This window comes from Electrona antarctica, assembly GCF_951216825.1.
Source record: "Electrona antarctica genome assembly, chromosome: 2".
In the NCBI taxonomy this organism is placed as follows: Eukaryota; Metazoa; Chordata; class Actinopteri; order Myctophiformes; family Myctophidae; genus Electrona; species Electrona antarctica.
Window position 1 is genome coordinate 6,762,080 of NC_136807.1, and position 17,859 is coordinate 6,779,938.

Here is a 17,859-nt window from a genome sequence, read left to right on the forward strand (position 1 = left end):
AAATACAAGGTGTATGACTGACAACCCATGAGTGACTGGCAGGGTGGACAGTGGACACCACACACAACTCTGCAAATCATGCATGGTTCTCTCAACGTGGGTTCCCAAAGAACCCCCTCAAAACCCTAGGGCGTCCCACTCCCCAGCTAAACGAGCAAGAGTTTAAACACTTGAGCCCCTCCTTAATAATTTTTGCTATTGGCCAAGGGGGTATTCCCTCTTGTCTTGACCTGATCGGTTTCCCACGCAGCCGCAGGAGACCCGATTAAAATCTCGGGTGTTTAAAAGTTCTGGGACGAAGATAGCAGATCTACAAGCTCAAAACAGGTTGTGGTTGTGATTCGCGGTGATCTTGTAGATCTGCTACGTTCAGTGCATGACCCTGTCATAGGACGATACCGTAAATCAGGCTTGAGTTTGGGAACAACATGCATGCATGGCCTCCGGGCCATTCTCTAGTTGTTGCCTTGCTCAACTATAGATAAATAAATTCATTTTTCACCTGAAGACAGAGAGCAGTATTATTCTCCATATACTGTACAGTCCAGGGACATGCAGAGAGTGTCAGAGAGGCAGGGGCTGAAATCCCGTAAGTGGGCACTTGGACAAAAATAGCGAAAATAGCAGTACAAGCTCACAACGCGTCACACTGCGACGGGTTGAGAGCTTGTAGATCAGATTTTTTCGGGGCGCAACCCAGCACTCTTTTAGCTAGTGGAGATGCGGTGTGTATACGACATGGATTTCTAAACAAATTTGTTCAACGCAAAATGCTGTGTTCAAGTTCAGGAGACTTCGGAGAAAATTGAATGCTGCCTTCCCGCGTGGCATGGATGGAAAGGAGTGGCATTTGCATTTCTTTCACCATAGTAAATGCTACATCCATGGCAGTTGTTTTACAGACGGGTAAGGCCTCACTCACACCTTCGCATCTAGCATACAACATTGTTGGATGCTAGATGTAAACAAAGGGTTTGTTTACATCTTGCCCCAATGCATTTCCAATGGAAGTCACATGGTTTGACACAACATTTTTGTTGTACGGCTTTCGGCTGTGTTTCGACTGCCCCCCTCCCCCTCATACAACACAAATGTTGTGTCAAACCATGTGACTCCCATTGGAAATGCATTGTGAGCTTGCATCAGTCAATAAGTCTCATGCATCAGCCATACATCAATCTGTTGCGAAGGTGTGAGTCAGGCCTAAAAGGGCAGGGACTGAAGACCCCTTTGATGTCTGATGTGTGCACGTCCCTGGCACAGTCTGCATCACAACAAGCAGAACTTTGTTGTTGTTTTTTTTTGCTTTTATGTACAACTACCCGTTTCACTGATAAAGAAGAGTACCTGTTTGAGAAAGCTACAGAACCCACTAACCCAGGCAGCGTTTCCTCCTTCTGTTTTATGCATGGCAACCAGTTCATCATGAAAGACGAGGACACCACGAGTGATGTGATGCGTTGTGAGCTTTTAGATGTACTATTTTTGGGGGGTAAAATGTTGAATAACACAAATCTTGTATGGGGGGGTCATTTGTTAAATTAGTTAATTAAATTAATAGGCATCGTGTGTGTGTGTGTGTGTGTGTGTGTGTGTGTGTGTGTGTGTGTGTGTGTGTGTGTGTGTGTGTGTGTGTGTGTGTGGTGTGTGTGTGTGTGTGTGTGTGTGTGTGTGTGTGCGCCTGTGCGCGCGTGCGTGGGGGGAATCAGGGGATCTACAAGCTCTACAAGCCACTGATCTTTGGTGCGTGACACCTGCGCGCAAGTGTAGCAGTAGGCCAATTATAAATCTATTTAATATACCTGCAAGTAGCTATAAGACGGGGTCAAGCCCAAAAAGAAAAAGAAATGTACATCATATCTTTCCGTGCTCAGCCAATCAAATCATCACAAATGGGCTTTCCCATGTGGGTTTTAAGTTGATTCTACCCAGGCCCTATAGGTCAGAACCTGCTCATTCCTGTGTGGTTGACATGGCTAGGTAGACTGGAGATGACGTCCGTTGTTTTGGTTAGGCTGATTGGGCTTGACTCCTAATTTCTTTTAATTCTTTATTATTTTTATCCCACGATTTTCACGCATTTTTTTTCACCCAGTGTGTCAATTATCTAATGTAATCCTGGGCGCTAACACTTCCTCTGCCAACCTGGGGGGGGGCATGGACTGGTCTGACCCCATGCTTCCTTCTATGCATGAGGAGTCCAAGCTGCTTCTTTTCACCTGACAGGGGAGAGTTTCCCCGGCCGGACGTAACGTGTGGAAGGAACACATTATTCCGACCAGTTCCTTTCCCCTCAATCAGCTTGAACCCTAATGACCACAGCTCTGCCACAGGCCTATAGATTGGATAAAATGACATGGCTAAAATAAATTCCGATTTGCTTTAAATGGGCATATTATTCTAATCTATTACAAATAAACCCAGAACCGCAGGCTGTCCTAAATACAAAGCTTATAAGGGCAATTAACACCAACAAGATAATGCATAATGAGGGTCAAAGGAACACATTATATTTATACATTCTGTCTAATAAAGTATTCAATCAATCAATCAATCAATCAATCAAAACATTATTATTGTTTTTGGGGCCTATCTTTCGATTATAATTATAGGCCTACGATTGCGGTCGGTTTAAATCAGATGATATCCATCATCTGCACTTTATTGGGATTTATAGCCTATTTTAGAAAAAACAAAAACAGAGTTCAGTACTATTTCAGAAAATAACTAGAAAAAGTGCCCTTCTGGGCACAGGTCTCCACCAGGAGGATAGGACTGTGTGAGATGTTTGGCAAAATGTTTAGGATTAATATGTTTTTGAAGCATTTTGTTCCAAAAATGTGTTTTGCAAAAATCAACCTGTTGGTGGCGCTATAACAGGCCAATGTGAAAAGGGTGGGATATATTCCTCAGCCTAGTAAGAAAATGTGTGAAAGATTTCACGTAAATTGCATGCTGCGTTCATGATTTGAGGCTTTTGTTCAAAACAGGGCAATCTTGCAAACTGTGAAAGCCAATTATAGCCAATTAGGATGGAATATGAAATATCGGACAGATCCGACTTGAGCACATGACCATAGAGATACTGTGTAACGATTTGTGAGATTTTTGGACAGAATCTGGAGGAGTAATATCAAAAAATGTGTTTTACAAAAGTCGGCCTCCTGGTGGCGCTATAAAAGGCAGATGCGGAAAATGCAGGTCAAAGGTTTGTCCTTGGCCTCTAGGGAGTGTGCATGCAACGTATCACGCAGATCGGTGCAGTTTTAGGTAAACAATGTGAAAAGCTGCCTCATGGTGGCGCTATAACAGGCCGTTCTGGAAAATGTGGGGCAGAGGTTCATCGTTGGCATCCAGGGAGTGTGTGTGCAAAGTTTGGCATTGATCGGGCCAACGGTGCCGGAGATTAGCTGATAACGGACGGACGGAAGGACGGACGGACAGAAGGAAGGACACACACACACACGGACGGAGTGCAAAACATACTCTCTCCCCATGCCTCTCCCCATGCCTTCGGCCTGGTGGAGACAATCAGGCAGATTATTTTTTCTCTTCTATGGACAAATAAGTGGCGCTACAATGCAGTGACAGTAACCACATTACCACTTACCACATTGATCAATTTGCCCACCCCTTTTCCCCCTCAATATGTTTCTTTTCCCTTTTTACCTACTTTATGATGAATTCCTGTTCTGTTCTTTGACTATATAGAAGTGTCTATTTGTACGTCTCTAAATGTTTTGATGATTTGAACAAGGTGGACCCTCTTGTAAACAAGTGTAATGCTTAATTGGTTCGTCCACTCATTGTGGACTCACAGTCTTTGTATTGAGTTTGTGCTTGAAATGTAGGCCTACTGTAATTCTGCAAACTGTTAATAAATATTTCAATCAATCAATCAATCAATCAATCAATTTATATTAGCCTACTACACTCGTCTCTCAGAGACTCAGAGTTACAAATGGACCCAGTTTGTTCCATTTGTACTCCCAGAGTTAAATGAACACTCGGGATTACAGTGTGCGGTGGTGGGATGCCAAAGAGGGGCACATTGTACAAAGCACTGCATGCGCACCAATTCCTCTTGGACACCAGGCAGCACACCACCAGGGAGTAACGCTCTTTACTGGAAGAGAGCCTGCCCTGCATTCACTTCACTGATCCGCTGCTACACGATTTTGTGACTCGACAAAAACCTGCTTCGATAGACCAGACCCGCTGGTTTTTCCACGATGGGAATTATTAAAAGGTCCTTTAAAATACTGCTGTGACTGAGTAATGAAGACGCACTGACTTTGCGAAGAAGAGCGGTTTCCCTGCTCTGGCACAAGTGAGGACCAACACCCAGCGAACATTCGAGATGATAATGGGCTAATCGATATTAAATCTCCTATAGGCAAACTGGCAAAGGAATACCCTGCGCCCATCATGGATCGGTTAAGTTCCAAGTTATCTCGACCACCGACAAACCATTAATTCATTAATTACAGGCAGCAAATCTCAGTTGCGCACCAAGAGAATCATCACCGCACTATTCTGATGTGACATTTTTGCGTAATATGGCCCAAATTGTGGCCTTTATTATGCGTATATGATGCATTTGGGTTTGGTTGTTTTATGTGTACGCCGTTCAAGGCTGTGCTTGTTTGACGATGGTAGAGACTAGCCATGTTTATGAACTTGTATGTCTGTGTCTGGGGTGGCAGTCAGTCAGTGACTCTCAGTGCAGAAGTTGATGAGACACGCACGGTGCGCTGCGTCGTGGTCGCCGCGCGCGGAGGAAGGTGACGCCGCTTGATGCCAGCCGAGGATAGTCTCCGTTGAACTTCTTCCACCACCGTTTATTCTTACCGCGAGGATCAAATCTACCCACCACGTCTAAACTGAACTGGGGGGAACGAACGACGCATTGTTCTATTTCGCTGCCTAATATACTTCAAACCCGCTCGTTAATTTGCGATAATTCAAGCCACGCCACGGGATTGACACTGACAGCATAAACTTGCCAAATCCCTCTGCTTGACTGTCGTTGTGTACGGGTTTGTTGAAGTTGTCTTGGACGCAGCTCGTCGGCACCCACTCCACTCCTCTATTGCGTTGTGTGACAGTCGATTTTCCGAGAGGAAAAAAAAGGGGGATTTTTATTTGATCCACGGGATATCTGTCCATCACATTTGGCCTGGGCTTTCTTCTTCTTCTGCCTATTATTATTATACCTCAAAATGGACGCCAATGACAGACAATCGAAACACCACCGGAGTAACTATTTTTTCCTCCCTCGTGTCGAGCATCTTCACATGTAAAACCAGGAGATTTAAAGTTGGAATAACACCAGGCTATATAACAAGGGAAGGCAACCGGGGGCCAGGGAGGAGGATGCAGTCGGGAGTGAAGACGTTCTCCGCAGGTGGAGGTGCGTCACTTTGCTGCCTGCTGTTCCTGTGGATGTTCTACTCCCACCTCCTGAGAGAGGGTAAGAACTAAGAACACAATATTTACATCATCATTCACACCTGGTCCTTTCACTCCTTTTGTGGGAATTGGCAACTGTTACTTTTGACCTGCCATTGTGCAGTGCACTACTACCATTGGTGTGTGTGTGTGTGCGTGTGTGTGTGTGAGAGTGAGAGAGAGAGAGAGAGAGAACTATCTATTCTGTATACTTGAGGTCAGGAGATTGTGCTAATTGTATTCTGCCGTGCACCTGCCCAACATATTGGATGTGCACACAATACTCTTTTCATTCTGTTACTGCTGCAAATACCCCATAATTATACAGTAATTATGTTGTTGGCCACAAACAAACCTCTTTCACATTTACATTATGTGCTATTCTTCGTATAGCTGATAGGCTACGCTTGCTCTCTTTCACGGTTTGATTATTAGTGAATGAATGGGGGTTCTGGTTAAACCTACAGCACATCCTAATCCTTATTTCAGTGAGAGAAAGAGAGAAAAAAGAAAACATCTGACCATATATTGCGAGGCCTAGACTACTGCTGGCAATACTTTAATGTTATGTATGCCGGTATTCAAAGACTTAAATAATTCCTTTCAGGCTTCGGCTATGTTATGTTCATCCATTTCATGCTATGCCACTACTGTGATAAGTGATAACTGATAACCTTTGCTGTTGAATAATTCATCTCCTACAGCAATTACACATAAAGCAAAAACATGATTCACTCCCCCTTCATTGGCCACTGTCTGTCCTAACAAAACACTAAAGAGCCCAGTTTTGGTGGAGGATTCATTAGCAGAACATAAAGCAATGGGACGTGTTAGGAAGACTCTCCTCGTTTTCATTATACACACCGTGTTAGCGGATTAAATCTCCTAATCAACCATCGACCAGAAGTAGCCTATAATTAGGCCTATTCCACCATTTCTCAATGCTTATTTCGGCCCCCGCCAGGATTCCAAACGGGGACACTTATGGGTCTGTAACTCTGAGAGTGTACAAACAGAAGCATTTCCTTTTTAATCTTTGGGAGCCCAATCTTTCATTGTTAATTTAACTCTCAGAGTGAATATCTGGAACCAAAAGGACCACTAAGTGTCCATTTGGTACCATTCTGTACACTCTCAGAGTTACAGACCCCTAAGGGTCCATTTGGACCACCCCATGGTGGGCCCCAGACCCAACATTAAGGACATGTGACCTATACCACCGTGGAGCAGGCATTGTGCCCACATGAATGGATTTTTGGCCCAACGCCGGGTACAGAATCTGATAATGATCTAAAATGAATTGCCTGTTCAATTAAATGTTCTTCCCTGTGCCCTGAGATGTTTAATTTATGCTCCTTCAACGGACGGTGTCCCATAAATTGGGCATTATACGCGCCATGTTTTCACCCATCTCTTCTCATCTCCTTTTTATCGCCACCCTCAATCAATCTCTCTCGAGCAACTGTGTCATCTTAGGAAGTACGGCACTTCTCGCAAAAGCCATCTATTATTGGCCTGTTTTCATCACCAAACCATGTCATTGCTTTATTATTATGTGCTAAAAAATCAATTTGTCAATCTAGTATGAACTCTGTTCCGCTAGCTGATATTCCCAGAGTAAGACAGTCTCCTGGGATCGCATGCCCCAATTATGCTTAATGTATAGTCTGTTGTATGATGGTGTCGCACGCGGAGAAATAAAACCAGATCTATACAAGTTCTGTGAAGTGAACATTTTTTGGTGCATGACACGTAATTATGATGAAGTATAAATCAGAAGTGATACACAGCTGTATCTGATTTGAACTTTGACAGTCTCCTTGTAAGTAGCCGACTAGCCGGGGGGTGGGCGTGGGCTTCTCTCCTCCATATTTGAGTCCAGCTTTGAACTGAATTGTGTTGTGTAGCGATGTGTAATGCTTAAGCCTCAATACTAATCTGCAAATCCTACTACAAAAGATCCACCTTTTGAAAGTATCCGTGTGATGGGTTGCTGCTGTTGTAGTAGAGAAGCATATTTCTATGCTGTGCCATCAGTCAGAGTTAGATACTTCCGTATGTTTTATTTGAGGTTATTTCAACGATGTCCAGAGTCCAGACCACAATACAATGGTGGTGTTGTCTGCTAAATTAACTTTGACACTGTCAATGAGTCGGTGTCCTACACGCCACAGTCTCAATGGAAGAGTGGGACGGGTCCTCCACCTCCAACCATTGCCGATGTACTAGTTTAATATACTCTACCATACAGATAGGTTGAATAACAATAACATTGAAAGCCCAGGGTTGTGAAAGTAATCTCTTTTCTCTTGGGCGGCCTATGAGTCAGAGCACACCTTAAAATGACTTACAGACATCACCTACACACCACGTCCACTCGCCCCGTACTGAAGGCCAAAGCAATGAGGCAACGTGCGGGTGGATGAGTGGGCCGATCGTATGGCAGCCGGTGTGGTGCTGTGGCGAGTGGCTGCCTCACACCGCCTTCCCCCCTCCGTTGCTCCGCCATCCGTCATGGCGGTAGAGACAGGAAATCAAAGCGCTGTTGCCTGTCCACGCATGCCATTGGGCCGGCGCCCGGCACGATGAATGGCCTGTCAGACCCCTCTCCGCGCTGCCAGTTTATTCAACGATAAATTTGGAAATGTCTGGATTTCCTCACTGGGGCCCACTCCGGTTCAGTGGTGCAGTCACAGAGCAGCGGCAACCCTTCTCTGCTTTGTCAACCACAAACCTTAGTGCTCGACAGGGGGTGGTGGGGGGGGTCGCAGCAGAGGTTCGAGACAGAGGCATTTTTCTCTCATTTAGAAGTTTAAGGTACAGGTTTTCAAAGCCAAAGGCTATGGCTATTTGGGGATCCTTGGCAAGGAAAACTTTGGGAAGCCCTGCTTTAATGTGCCAATGAAATGAAAACTATGTTTTTCACACTTTTAAAGCATATCCGTGGTCATAATGAGCAAGCAGTAAAGCCATTTCATGAGGTCTTTATAAGGCACAAGTAACAAGAAGACAGTAGCAGGCCTCTCTACTCCCATTTAGGACTGAGGCCAATTCTAAAAATGCCTTCTAAATACTGAACTAAGTTTTCACAAAAATGTTATACTGCTAATATACTGTACATAGCAACAAGAACCCGCAAAAGGGTTCCCAACCGGAAGGGGTAAAACACCAAAAGGGGTTCCCGTCCCGAATGGGTTATTATGCCATAGGGCAATTGTTTAATGGGAGAATAGGATCAAGGTGAATTACACCAAGCTCCTAGCCTGACACTCAGTCTGAATTTTCATTTCGTTTCACTTCATTATATACTTTTGTAATGGGCGTGGCTAGCGATTCAGGGCTGGGGCCAGGCTACCAAGCTCCTTCAAAGATTAGTATTACGGTAAATCATCAGACTGGTCGTCGTAATAAGATCATGGTCATTTTGGTACAACAGGCCTTTCATTTATCAATATTTTTGTAAACTGTCAAAATGTATTCAACACATCAGTGGATACAAACAATAACAAAAATCCACTGAATTTATCATCTTTTTTTTTTTTTTTAACTTTGTTTTTATTTCAAAAGATGAAACACGAACAATGAAACAGAAATCAAACATAAATGTGAATACAAGAAAACAAAAATACATAACAAAAACAGAGACAATAAAAGAAATCAAAGAAAAACAGAAAAACAGCTTGACAAACTTCAAATGAATTTATCATCTTTTGTGTCCTTGTTATTTTGTTATTTAATCCCCTGAAGTACCATGCAAGTAGCTTGGGATTCCTTTTGTGGCAATTTATAAATGGCAGTTGTGGAATTTCTGTGTCAAATGTTCTGCAACATGTTTAAATAAAATAGTTCGACAAAAATCCAAGCCTACAAAAAATCTGCCACAATGTCCACAATGGATGAACGCACTGTCCAAACTATTGGAGAGATGTCTTTGGCTTCGTTCATTCATGGTAAGTGCTAATCACACAAACTAACATCATTTTACCATGTTGACTTACTTACCATGTTGAAAAATATTGGCAACTATTGTAATATTGACATTTTTTAAAGATGAGAGAACATTTCATCGCAGATTCCATATAAAGGACAATGGTTCCTAGAAGAACCATTGTCCTTAAAATGAATCATCACAAGTAACACATCTGTGCCATAATAGGTGAAAGCCACAATGTAATGATTAAATGCACCCTAAAATACTGTTTAAAATAAAATACTCTACTGTATAAGTCCACGGTAGTAAGTAATGTGAGACAAATAGACTCATAATCTGTCTGCTTCAGACATTTTAGAGGTCCACACAAGAGGTCCATGCAATCAAATCGTCTACAAACACATTTTACAGCCATTTACGAATACAATATGAAGTTATGAACAGTTTGGATAACTTGTGAAATCTCTTCAGACCCTATGAATAAACTGATAAGAAAACTTTGATAAAGCCCACATTGTTTGTGTAAATGCAATGCCCAGCGATTCATGATCAAATTTGTTCATCTCACATTTGATAAATGTGGCCCAATAAGTCACTTACTGTAATGGAGCCAAGGAGGGGAGGAATCCTGTCATTGTGATAGCCTTAAACAACACAGTCTTTATAATATAGAACAAGAATAACCTTTTCAAAGCTATTTAATTTACGCTGTCATCTACAGTACAGCCTGGAGCTGGTGCTTTGACAGTCGACTTATGCAAGCGGCAGTACCACTTTGTGGACTCGTGCAATGTTTCTTTGTTGGCTACAAATGGATACAAATGGATATAGTATTTGCCAGAGCCTTAGATATAGACAGAGTTACGCAAACTGCGTTCACTTCATGGGGCTTCAGTCCAATGGCGGCTCTCCTACATAGACTTCTATTGAGAATGGGGACAACCAACTGGGACAAGTCCTGGACCGGAAGTAGGCAGAAATGCATTGGACTCAGGCAACAGCCCAGCTTTAATGATCTTAAATCCCTTTATTTTAGATTGTTTCAGGTAGTAATAATACAACATAAACATTAAAGAGACTTTAGTTGTTACTGTACAATACTTTAAAACAGTTGTCATGTTGCACACATGCCTAAAATAGCTCTTATTTGCGCCACCCTTGTTGAAAACAATGTATTTCCAACTCTGTTTCCGCCCCCTCAATGTGCATAACTCACAAACCAGAAAATGTACTCTTATGCATGGTATGTTTGGCCCATTGACTAATAATAATAATAATAATAATAATGACTAATTTCTAAATCTAAAGCATACAATGGTTTGATTTTGAATTGCATCTTCAACACAGCATGAACGTCAACTTGTAGAGACTTGAACTTAATTGAGATAGGAAATCCAACATACTATGTATCATTGTGCGGGTTAACGTTTCATCAAAGCAGTTATTTTTGCATTTTGTACAGTATACAGATGGATTTGAAAACGTCCATAACTCTTAACCATTAGCCGACAAAGTTGGGCAACATTTTAACGACTTTCATGGGCATAAAATCACTAATGGGAAAATGGTCTGTGTTTATGTATGTTGTGACAAAAGCTGTGAATAATAACAACGATGACAATTCAATTCAATTCAATTCAATTTTATTAAAGTGTCAAATCACAACAAGTTGTCTCAAGACACTTTACAACCAACAAAGATCCACCCAGAGCAAGCAATATTGCGACAATGGTAACGAAAAACTCCCCTTTAGGAAGAAACGTCAGGCAGAACCCGACTCTAGGGTGGGCGGCCATCTGCCTCGGGGGGGGGGGGGGGGGGGGGGGGGGGTAGAGGGGGAATAGGAAGAAAGGATAGAAGAGAGATAGACAGGGTGGGCTCCGTGGAGGGGCCTGGTCCAGGTCGTGCTCTGTGAGGCCGGGTCCACGGTCACACTTCTGATGGGCTCCATGAAGAGGCCTGGTCCACGGTCACACTCGGCAGACAATGACATGTAACGGTAATTGACACCGGTAATTGGAACTTAAACAATTCATTGTCTAATGTCTATAATATGGAGCTGAATTTTGACGAGACATCATCACAGGATAGAGGGAAGCATAAGTTCTTGTGTCTTGTCTCTCAATGTAGGACACAGTTGCCTACATTGCCTACATAAAAAATAAATACAAAAAGAGATTGATTAGTATTCTTTTGGGGACTCAGAGAGATGTGCTACACTGTCCTGTTACGCTACACTGCTCAACCGTCCAGGCATCAAACTAACTAGAATGGCGGAGAGTTACTGACGTTTTGAAATGAAAAGCTATACTTTCCGATCCAGACTACCATTAGGCATGCACACGGAAGACAGCTTTGATTATGACCTTGGCAGCAAATTGTAAGCAAATCATACAGCCCTGCTTCAGTATGCGCTGAAGCTGCAAACCTGTGAGAATGTTTATGGGGGGGGGGGGGAATGAAAACGAATTCTCTCTTTTACAGCTAAATCAATTTGGCAGCACACAAACCTCATATTTCATAGCTCTCCCTGAATATGAATTTCCGTTCAGCTGTCTGTTTTGCCTTCCCTCGTGGTCGAGTGACTCGAGTTGAGTGCAGTGCTCAGTGTGTTTCTGCATTGTTATTTTCTCCGTAGAAGACATTGGGCTTGAAGTTGAAAGCGTTCCATCGTGGGGAGAGGAGAGAGGTGTAAAATGATTTGAGTTGAATTCCCTACATCTCGGAATTTTGGGTTACCATACTGTACAACTAGTCTAGGGCTGCAACTAACAATAATTTTCATAATCGATTCGATTCGTTGTTGCAGCCCTACACATACAACCTTTCTTGGCCCGATACCACGTTCATATTTTCCTTAGAGAGGGAGCTGTGCTTGCAATTTTGAAGGCACCAATATTTCCAGGTACCAAAATCACTTGGCACTTATGGAGGAATACCAGTCTATGGCATAGACAAGACACAAGAACTTATGCTTCCCTCTATCCTGTGATGATGTCTCGCCAAAATTCAGCTCCATATTATAGACAATGAATTGTTTAACCCATTTTGACCTGAGATCAGATTCTAAAAATGTCTTCTACATCCTGACAGTTTTCTGAAAAAGCTATGTTTCTATGTCAGTCGTTCTTCGATTTTTCAGAAATAGCAGACCTACAAGCTCGTAGCGCGCCACTCGGTGGCGCGCTATGAGCTTGTAGATCTGCTATTTTTCAATAGCTAAAGCATAACATAATGCTGACACCAAAAGGGGCATAGACTCTATGCCATAGAGCAGGGGTTCTCAACGTTTTTGTCTGGGGACCCCCGAAAATGCTTTGGCCATGTCTCGCAACTCCCGCCCTGCCCCCCCTCCCCACCACCAATGCAAATTGACCGATACAATAACCTTATAATAAAAGAGAAAATACATCATAAATAAATACTGAAAACAGATATAATCATTAAGGAAGGTTTATGCATGCACTGTGCATGTAAACTCTACATTTTCTAGCCATTCAGTTGCAACCCCCACCCCCCCCCCCCCCCCCGCCCCCCACCCACACACACACACTCTTTTATGGCCTTAATTCAGTACTCACCGCTGCCTCACAATCGCCCTACGCATTACAATCACAGAAATATATACTGTTTGGCCTCATCATAGCACAGTGGTACATTCATGCCTCACGCCTCTATTTATAGAGAACATAAATGGTGCCTGACCAATTATGTCAGTTTATATATATATATATCATAGAATAGAACATGTTAGATATTGTTGTTGCTGCCTTTATTGATAGGATGAAAGTAGACTGACAGGAAATGGGGAGAGAGATGGGGCGAAGACACGCGGCAAAGGCCGTCGGGATTGAGGGGGTCAAACCCGCGGCACGCCGTCAGACTGGCTCAGCAGCCCAGGTGCCCAGACGGTTAAGCTAACCGTCCGGGAGAATAGAACATGTTTTGACGACATCGGTATGGCAGTTATGTAACCGATGACACGGGTGTGATTTTTTTGTTTCTTCATAAATAGGCCTATCTCACAGAATTTCCCCGCCCCCTTAATACGCCCCCTTTCCGAGGTGGTGGTGATAGCGTGACGTCACTCCATAGACGCTACATGTTAACAGAGGTAATTTAAGAAGTCTACAACTTTTGTTTTCTCAAGGTAAGGTCTGTTCTATCTGTTCGAGCTGATTTACCATCTTGTTTGCTTCATAATAATATTGGTCTGTCACATTTTTACATTAGGAAATGTACTTAGATTCTCCAGAGAAAAAAACGTGTAAATGCTAATGTTAAATGACACCACTATCTACCGGAAGGGGGCGTGGAAAGCGGGCTGTGAGATAGGCCTATTAACCACTTACAGACTAAGCCCTGTTAAAAAAACATAATGCAAAAAGTCCATCTATTGTTTTGTAATCGGTGGGCTAGGACTCTCCAAACTCAGGATCTAAACGTAAACTCCAAATGTCACTGCAAGTTGGCTCCACCAGCTAGATCACTTACAGTACATGCTGTGACTCTGCTGACACGTCTATGGGAAGCCAGTGAAGCCACCTGTCACACGCAGTGACAATGTACATCCGAGAGAATAGTACTGCCATAGCAACAGCAATGTACATCCCACAAGTGCCACAGAGTATATGTACAGTACTGCAGTGGCAGACCTGTTTAAATTGGGAAAAAGTAGTTAGGTCTGTGGGTTTTTGGGTTGAATAGGCATAACTAATTACTAACCTGTTTCCTGTTCACAATTAACCCATTTAGACCTGACGTCGAAATTAAAAAAAATTGTCTTCTAAATCCTGACAGTTTTCTGAAAATGTTTCTATGTCAGTCGTTCTCAAACATATTCATGTCAAGGACGCCGACCCCCATCTGAAAATATGTTGTTCCAGGGATCCTCCCAGTAGCAAAGATTTGAGTTTAAAACTCGCTCTGAAAGAATATATATTCAATGATTTCAGGCGCATTTTCTCCAGTGCCGCGCTATGAGCTTGTAGATCTGCTATTTTTCAACAGCTAAAGCATAACATAATGCTTGAAACACCAAAAGGGGTTCCCGCCCAAAATGGGTTAATGGTAAACATCACTCAATTTAAGAATTGGGTATGATGTTATTTCTGTGGCCTGGGGCGGTCCAGTCATTATGAATATTGCTGTGATATCATGAATCTGTAAGATGTGGAGGGAGACTGATGTTGTGTACCAGCAGATGGTTTATATTTTTTTACAGCCAAATTGCCTTTCTTTCTTTTTTATGAACCTAAAAATGCACCCATATCTCTTGTAAAAAAATGGCCTGCTCTGGATGCAACACAATCCTTCCCAATTAATTTATCCCATCTACAGAGAGTCACACGGGTTCAAGTCTTAGTGCTGCGATTTGTGGAGAATAAGATGGCGACAGTTTGTGGTCACACAACACACACATACTGGAACATCATCTGGAACTGGCCATATAATATATATATATATATATATATATATATATATATATACCCTCTTTAAACTTATTATAGTGTGTGTGTGTATGTGTGTGTGTGTGTGTGTGTGTGTGCGTGTGCGTGTGCGTGTGTGTGTCGCTCCAGTGCTCTTGTGCCCTACTTGCTGAGGAACATAAGATCACGGTGGTATATGGTGGGGGTCACGGGAACATCTGGTTCCTTCACCTGCCGCGGTGTCCTACTAGCGTTATATGTATACAGTACTACCTACTGCGCCTCAGGCATCACATGAGGCACGCTGAGGTAATGAGATGCGCAGTGCTGTAGAGATGTCATGACTAGCGTACGCCGTTTGAAATCAGATCAGGCCAGTAGATGAGATGGCCTCCTGGATTGGAGTAGCGGTGGGATTGCAAATGACAAGGATGGAAAAATTATGGGAGTTTAAGGCTGCAATTCGGAACTTATTTGAATGAATAAAATGTTTTGATTTATTTATTTTACCAATCTGTATCTGTAGAGTATGTTATAGAATACAACTAGAAGAAGGTAGGAAGTCCGCACACCGTTCTTTAAGCTCCCATCAATGTTATTAGGAATCAGTAATCAACGTTTCGACCCCCCCGGGTCTTCATCAGGAGACTTCATCATTCCTGATGAAGACCCGCAGGGGTCGAAACGTTGATTCCTGATTCCTAATAAAATTGATGGGAGCTTAAAGAACGGTGAACAGACTTCCTACCTTCTTCCTGTATGTATATTTTTGTCCTGCACCCGTCAACATTATTGAGATGTGCGTGCTTCCCGTTTGGTTGTTCTCTCATAGAATACAACTAGTACATTTGCACTGTGGCTGGAGGGGGTATCCCTATACGCTACCATGGAGAAATGGAGGGTGTGTTCAGAAATACGCTCTGAGGACTCTGGGGCACTCTCTGGATGCAGACATCAATACCCGAGTTCTCTGAAATCTTACCAGATTCTCAGAGTTTATTTCTGAATGCACCCTTAGGCCCTAGTGTCGGGTAGATCACCTACCTATACTTGAGTACAAGTACTACTGCCTGAAGCTCATATTATGCTCACTATAATATCTCCCCCTGGTCAAACAGCGATTCTGTCTACTGTTAAATATATTTTTCATTAAGTCCACCAATGACCATTGTTCAAAAATGCTCTAGTTGGTCTGATTTGTTAGTTGTTCATGTATTTTGTTGTATATTTATTGAACATAGTCTACTGTGAAGTTAAAAAATAAATAATAATAATAACAAAAGAATACTATAATAATAATAATTTTCCTACTACAAGGAAAACATGCACATGTACATATGATACTCTTTTTCTACTCTTGTTTGCTCTTTTTTGCACTCTATATTCTATTTTGTTTGCTGTGTTTTGCTGTTTTGATGTCGTATTATATTATTGCTGCTGCATTGTCTGAAGGAAGCCAAACAAAAATAAGTTTTACTCTTATGTACCTGTACACAAGATGACAATAAAGCACAACCTTGAACCTTGAACCTTGAACCAGGAGGTAGATAGCCCAATTCTAAAAGAAAGGTTGGCCAATTGTCTGTACCATGTACCAATCAAATGTACTGTATACTTTTTTTTTCACCCGTACCCTGTACATTGGGTGCTTGCTTGGAGTATTATTTTCTAGAAGTTGAATATTTTATCATGGCAGCCAACCAGTCAGTTCAACGGCAGACATAATAAGAAAGGCCAAACTGTGGAAGTGAGTTGACATGCTGTAATGTAATGGTAACCTGTTCCCTGCAGTGTTATAACCATATGGTTCTGTGGTTTTCTGATCTTCTGTATATATACAGTATATTACTTCAAAGCTGTGGCGTGTGTTTAACAGACATGGGTGAAATAACACAGCCAGCTAGAACTCTGCCCGGAGCCGTGTGCTGCTCCAATCTCTTCTCTGTGCCTTCTCGGTGTCTTGGTTGCATGTGATGGGGCTCTTCACGTGGATGCTGGTGTGATCCAGTGATAAGGTCATTCGCCCTGCCAGTCAGCACTGGGAGGCAGTCTCTGTGCTCTGGGGGGGTGGTGGTGGTGGGGGGGGGGGGGCACAGCCTCAGCAGTTGTCATCTGTGATGGAAACCGGTGGCCACAGACAACAGCCCCTTGTGTCATCCGTCACTTGGTCCGCCCACTGTCGCCGCCGCGTCCGCATTTCATCATCTGAATTAGAGAGACGAGGCCAATGTCTTACTTTGGTGACAGAAACCCTCCCCCCTCTCCCCCCTGTCACATGAATGAACTCCCCCTTATAGGAGCGATGGAGTGCTGCTGACCATGGCCTCCAACCCCCCCCCCCCAATCCATAAGTCTCTGTGCCATTGGCCACTGGCTGCTCCTCACTTCAACTCTATTCTCCCCCAACGTTTTCCTTTTAAGGCTTTGTAAACAAAAGATCCCACCAGTGTGAAGTGAGGGGCGTTCTCATCATCATCATCATACATCATCTCATTCTGGCCAATCACAATTCGCGTCCTCGCTTCTGTCTTCAATGTTTGTGTTTACGCAATGTTTGTGTTTACACAAAAACTAATATAATATGCACATCACAAACCCTCAAAGCTGGACATAGGAGGGGCTAGCGCCCCTCAAAAATGCACAGGGCAAATCCTACTGTATGTTGAACTTAAATCCAATGTTCACATTGACGACAGGTATTGTGGCAGCAAACTGTTGAGGGGTCTGCCATGTCACCCCAGGGACCACAGGCGCACCATTGCACTGATCCACACCAAACTTGGCAGCAGTGTTAGAGCAGTGTGGCCATAACTCGGTGACCATTGCTCTGATCAGAGCTATATAGGGCTAGATTGTCAGGCCGCAATTAAGCAGCATGAAAATCTAGTACCAGAAATACAGTATAAAGAAATGACTAGTACCAATAAACAAAATAAATAACTATAAAATTGAACTATTGCCAAAACAGACCATATATCCTTAATCATTTTAATAGTTGAAATATCTTTTCAACGGTCTCATATGAGCTTGTAGATCGGTTAGATCGGT

The 17,859-nt window shown here is 42.9% G+C and overlaps 1 protein-coding gene across 3 annotated transcripts in view; it reads left to right on the top strand.

Moving 5' to 3' along the window:
- tafa5l (TAFA chemokine like family member 5, like) overlaps positions 1–17,859 on the top strand; it is a 59,591-nt gene that overhangs the window by 7,484 nt on the left and 34,248 nt on the right. For 2 of the 3 annotated variants that reach the window (XM_079529891.1, XM_079529892.1), the window contains exon 1: positions 5,262–5,473. The exons of the other annotated variant lie outside the window; for it this stretch is intronic. In XM_079529891.1, coding sequence (XP_079386017.1) covers positions 5,377–5,473 — 97 coding nt within the window. In that variant the 5' untranslated portion in view covers positions 5,262–5,376. Of the gene's footprint in view, positions 1–5,261; positions 5,474–17,859 lie in introns of those variants that run through there. 3 annotated transcript variants of the gene reach the window in all.